Here is a 6,000-nt window from a genome sequence, read left to right on the forward strand (position 1 = left end):
GCATCGCGGAAATTCATTCGATGTCATTTTCATCCAAGTCGATGCACATCTGTATCGGGAAGAATATCAGGAACAGGAGATTCTCCGATGTCAAGGACCGAAATAGCAGTAAAAGTTATTTTAAAATGCAATCGTTATAATAAGAGAGTATAATCAAAGAGCAGGAGGTGGGAGATAATAGTACGCTATCTGTTTCTCTCTTTGCAATCAGGATATTAAATGACAAAGCTAGTAGAATTATTAATAGTCGTTAAATAGTATCGATCGAATGCAAAGGAGCATAATGGCGGTGGTTTGACGAATATTTAAGAAATTTTATATATTTAAGCGGCATAGGGACAAAGCTCAGTAGAGAGTAGATACGTTCCTGAGTCGTACGATGGCAAAACGTCAGTGGTGGGGAACAAGAGGGACAGGAGAGGGTTGTGGAGTTTCAGAAAAGAAACTGCCGGCTGAGCTGGAAACGAAGCGAGGTAAGGTGAAGGGGGACACGATAGTACGCCACTTGAAATCACCGCGACTGCATGTGTTACTATGCTACGCTGCCGCCCTCGACGGTGATCGAAGAAACAACGATGAACTGCGTTATCGGCGCACGCGATTTGTCTTTGAAGAGGACGACCATGTTGCGAATTTCTTTGCGCGGTCGGTACCACTTATGATTGACGAATCACATTCAAAAAATTATCGATATCTCGATAATCGCTTTTCTTGCGAATCTCGTCGAGACCATTAGTTGAAATTCAATGTGCGCATCGGTTCGAAATGTTTCGGTTTTTTACGGGTTTAAACGTGTTTGTTCGATCGAATCAAATTGTAAACAAATCTCTTTCGGATCTACGTATGACACGAACGAATTGCAAGGTAATCCTTTAAATTTGAATTACTATTGCAGTAATATTTATCGTAAAAAATATTAAAAGGACTCACCTTTACACTTAACTCCCACTCTTCCAGTGCCCCAAACATAATCGTCACCTATAACAATCAGTAAAAAAATAAATATAATTGTAAAAAAAGATGTAGCTCACAGAGTACTATGATACTTACAATGCTTACAAAGGATAGGGGTTAAAAAATATATATCTATGAGGACGTGATTACTCTTGGATTTTGTATTAGAAGACTCGGCTACATATACTGCAAGAAAAATGACAAATTAGTACATATTTTAAATACTTTATACTTATTGCAATTAGAAATTATCAAATACCGAATGGCCTATTGCTGAGGGTTACATAAGACAACTCTTCTTCATTATGAGTGTCTAAGTACGGTGATAAGTTTCCTTTCAGCATTAGGACTTCCTCGCGTGTACCTCCAACGTCTGAAAATAAAACGGTCGTTGTTTTAATCATTCGATTTTATAAATTTAAGAGCTTAAAATCTGAAAAATTTTCATACCGGTACAAAGTCTTGCTCTTAGGTCTCCTGTCGCTCACACAATCACGAGCGCCGTTTCTCTTTCCTCGAAAACGGAGAGTTATCCGAAGTTTATTAAGAAACGATCACATTAACATATTATTTTCTCCATGGAAAAATATATTAGAATTAACTCATTTGTCAGTCATACATTGTATGTAAACACAAATAATTTTGCACAACACTATAATCACAGAACATAATCTCTTCTGACCGTTGTGCATCCTCTTCTTAGACTTGATACATTTTTATCTGATTTTATTTATACCATTAATTGTGTCAGAACAGATTCTTATTCAATAATCGATGTACACTAGTTAAAAGTATTTGTAGCAGTTTGAGCATCATTTAAAAAGTAATTTTTATCATTTTATAAATTTGATTTTTTTGTTGATTATATGTCAAACAGCACCCGGATTATTAAAAACTTACAGTAACTCTTTTTTAAGGCTACTCACGTGTATGTATAGAATTATATTTAAAAATCTTGTTTGATAAATATATATATGTATATATATATATATATGTATAGCAATGTAAATGATGAACTATGATAATTTGAGTGTCGGCTCCTCTGGACACGCAAAATTTATCAAAGTAACTTGATATGAACACAATGATAACTAATCATGCATGACAATGTGATGTATCATGATTTTATCATTCTTTCTTGTATTTCTTTTGTGGAGATCCACAGTTCAAATATACCTCTTCCTTCGAATGAACATTTATTTCATGCCGTGTCATATCCACTATCGCCTCTATAAGCCTAATGCTATTTCTGAAACAGAAATAATATTTATGAGATTCTTTGCACAATTCTTTACAGATAAATTCATAAAATATCATAGCTACACTTCATAAACTAATGTATTTTTTAGTATGTGAAAGCATTAAAATTACATTAAATAATATATACTAAAATATCTATTAAATCAAAAATACTATGATAATCTTTACAAAGAATACACAAATTAACTTTTTATGATGGAAAGTGCAAAAGGAAAATACGAAAAACATAATATCTATTCAATGAATGACGTGAATGAAGTACGTAGCGTTTAAAAGTGGCCAAGTTATAATCAATGAAATATTATAATTTTATGAAACTCGTTGCTCTGTTGCACTGAAAAAATTAATTTGTAAATATCACAATTCATTTTAATCACATGGCGACTTTTATACGTACAAAATTGTATAGTGCACGCCTTTGATGATGAATGGAACATAGCGAAGTTTACACGCGTGATAAGTAAATAATCGTAAGAGCAATGTTTCTTGAGCTCTCATAAAGCATTCACTTTTCAGATGCACGTAAAAATCGTCCCGTTGCTAGCACAATAAAAAACACAACGCCCGAAAGTGATTCGGAAAAGATTAGGCTTCTTACGGGCAAGAAACTCAACGGAGCTATCGGTGGGGATGCGAGAACGAGACTTGACAATATAGTTATCGTGTAGTCGATAAACGTCAGAAACACTACCTTCACACTTCGGTACATCGAATTCTTGAGGTTTTCAATTCCGGCTGCCAACAAATCGACGAGAAAACTTGGAAGGATCAAATAGTAAGTGATAAAGAATTGTTTCCCTCGATCGTAACACGTACGAACACGGTTAGGCCAGGCCAAGCAGCTGAGGGCGCTGCAATCAATCATTGCTTACGTTTTGCCAGGATGAGAAACTCACTGGTTCAAATTTATTTTCAATCCTCTTTACCTCCGTTACGTCGATCATTTAAATATGTTTTGGTAACAAACATAAATAATTTTATTTCTGTTAAAAATGAGCAGATTGCAAATGAATATATACATACATATACATATATATAATTTCACAGTATTGAAAGCTTGCGCCAAAAGTATTAAACTGACACACAATCATATCTGTGATGTATTAAGCTAGATACGCACTCATTTTATTTACTCTCATTTTGATATATGTATATTTTTTATATTGCTAATATGTTGGTGAATCCATCGTTTACATTCGAAAATCATTTCTTCAATTAATGTTGATCAAAGATATAGTAAATTAATTAATATTAATTATTGAATAAAATTATTATTAACCACTTTCTTTCATTAAGATAATATCGAAACAAATTATTGTAAAACACGCAGTTTTATAATGTAAATGGAATAAATATAGTTTACTCTATTTTAACGAAGCTAAAATATTTTACTTTATTTTAATAAAGCAAAAGTAGTATCTTAGGGTCCCTAGATTTACCCCCACCATTCTGCGATCTGATCGTGATAGGTATATTATTCAGTATAATGTATTACAGAACACGATCAGATTGACATTTGTCTTTTTGCTCTCACGTGGATAAGGATAACACATATCGTACTCTCGCAAGACAGCATTCATTTCCTAATATAGAGATTCAGGACACGGTGAACAAAGGTATAGCAATGGTTCGCGTAATTACTCAGGAAACTTACGATGAAGTTGTTAACGAAAATATGGAGCAATTTTCGATGACTCCTAAAGAAGCTATAGAAGACGCGGTAAAACAATTCGAAGCTCAGGTATTCAGATTTGTTTATTTCTGTTTTTATAACTTAGAGATTTGTGAAAAGCGCTAGTTCATTTGTTATGAAGTCTACTGCAAATTGTATAAAGTGTCATTCAGAAGAATAATTAAAATTTTAATGTTATTTAATACATAGAAGTTCTTGAAATTGTAGTTGAAGCTTAAACAAATAGTGCATCTATACTATTATGTTAAAGGCATATTTTCCATTGAGTTAATTGTGTTTCATAGGTAGTGATTGTACGATAATAAGATCAAACTTATATTATTTTTATATTGTTTGGAATTAATTAATGTCTTTTCATACTAATAGCTAACTACCATATAAATATCAATCTTTATTACACTGAATTGATTATACATTTCAGAGTATGATGTGCAAGAATACTAGAATTCAAATAATCTAGCACATGTTACATAAGTACATGGTTGTTTTTATCACCTCTATTTTTATAGGGTGTAGACTTGAGCAACATCATTAAAGATTTAATTCTCAATGATGATAGCGAATTAATCGTATCTTCTTTGAATCAAATTAATAATGCTATAGAGGATCAGAATTATGATAATGTTCATCTTACATTAGACAAATTGAGAAATGAATTAGACAAAGATATTGCACGTAGAATATATGCTGGAAAGAAGGGGGCGTATAATACTTTAATAAAATTAATGAAAGCATGTCTTAATAATGCTACTATCATAAAATCGGCATTGAAAGCTATTACTTCATTAATGAATGGTAATCCAGACTTGTTGAATGATGAGGGGATAGCCTTGCAAATACAGTAAGAAGTTATTATTAGTTGTGATCAGATGTAATGGGTAATAGTTCTTCATCTGTACATTATTCCATTTGTTAGGATTTTAGATAGATATCCAGATATCTCAACATTACAATTACTTTTACGGTGGATAAGAGAATGTTGTATAAAACATGAGCTTAATAGACAAGGTATTTTTAATGCGGATATCTTTAACAAGCTTAAAAAAATATTGATTCGTGATGATACGTCTGGACCTGAGTTAAGAGATGCTTGTGCTGTAATTAGAGCCTTGGTGTTAGATGATGATATTAGACATGAATATGGAAAAGCTCATGAGCACGCAAGTGTTATTGCAAAGGGAGCCCTCAATGTCCTTACTGGGTTGTTGCCAAGTAAATAGTATTTAATCGTTTCTGTGTTTAGAAATAATTGTGTGCATGATGTTTTAACATTGTATTTTATTGTATATAGGATATAAGAAAGATAAAGGGGTCGTGGGTGACTTAATGATAACTTTAGCGGCGCTAATCGTGCGGAACGAATTTTGTCAGGAAGTAGAAGATGCAGGAGGGCTAAAGTTTGTCATAGATGTTATGATTGATCATCCAGATTCAGAGAAATTAAATTGGCAAGCCTTAAAATTGTTGAAAGCCCTAGCTGGAAATGACGATGTAAAATCTCATATTATAACATCAGGCTGTGGCCCTTTGATTGTCTCTGCCATAAGTAGAATGAGAGTAAGTTTGCATTTTTCTGACGTTGCTTTTAATGAAACACGTTGTCCAGTAATTAGTTTAGATCGTTGTATTAAAACGTTGATCACATCATAGGAATCTGAGTGTGTAGTGACCGCAGGACTTGCATGCATTTCCGCATTAACACTGAGGTGTCCCTCAAACGCTGGTGTGTTTTACGATTGTGGAGCGCCGCTTGTAATCGTAGACGCGATGAAAGCTTATCCTAAAAGCGTGACTCTGTTGAAACAAGCTGCTTGGGCTATACGCAATATGTCTGTACGAAATAAGGCAGAATGTTCAGAATTTATTACTCATGGTATAGAGGACGTCTTGACAAGTGCCCTTAAACTACACGGTTCTAAGATCGAAAGTGACGTGAAGGCGGCTTTGAGGGACCTGGGACTGAAAGTAGAATTGAAAGAACGATGGACCGGTAAAGGTGTATCCATGAACAATTAATCATCGTCATTGCAACCATATGAGACTTGAAAATGTTTCAAACATTTTTTACATTTTGCTTGAAAAAATGACAAATA

The 6,000-nt window shown here is 33.5% G+C and overlaps 2 protein-coding genes across 3 annotated transcripts in view; one reads left to right on the forward strand and one right to left on the reverse strand.

Annotated features, from left to right (window-relative positions):
* The window catches only part of LOC100643962 (phosphatidylinositol 3-kinase regulatory subunit gamma), a 34,165-nt gene extending 31,110 nt beyond the window's left edge, over positions 1-3,055 (reverse strand). For both annotated transcript variants that reach the window (XM_048405635.1, XM_020864347.2), the window contains exons 1-5: positions 2,906-3,055; positions 1,405-2,203; positions 1,214-1,327; positions 1,051-1,140; positions 931-978 (exon numbers count right to left, since the gene is read on the reverse strand). In XM_048405635.1, the coding sequence (XP_048261592.1) occupies positions 931-978; positions 1,051-1,140; positions 1,214-1,298 (223 nt within the window). In that variant the 5' untranslated portion in view covers positions 1,299-1,327; positions 1,405-2,203; positions 2,906-3,055. The remainder of the gene's footprint in view (positions 1-930; positions 979-1,050; positions 1,141-1,213; positions 1,328-1,404; positions 2,204-2,905) is intronic.
* A 630-nt stretch (positions 3,056-3,685) lies between these two features.
* Positions 3,686-6,000, forward strand: LOC100643839 (armadillo repeat-containing protein 6 homolog). The gene is made up of 5 exons (XM_003393143.4): positions 3,686-3,955; positions 4,417-4,748; positions 4,824-5,119; positions 5,199-5,464; positions 5,558-6,000. The coding sequence occupies exons 1-5, from the start codon at positions 3,839-3,841 to the stop codon at positions 5,921-5,923; spliced, it is 1,377 nt and encodes a 458-aa protein (XP_003393191.1). The 5' UTR covers positions 3,686-3,838; the 3' UTR covers positions 5,924-6,000.

The sequence above is a fragment of the Bombus terrestris genome, chromosome 1 (genome assembly GCF_910591885.1).
Source record: "Bombus terrestris chromosome 1, iyBomTerr1.2, whole genome shotgun sequence".
Taxonomy (NCBI): domain Eukaryota; kingdom Metazoa; phylum Arthropoda; class Insecta; order Hymenoptera; family Apidae; genus Bombus; species Bombus terrestris.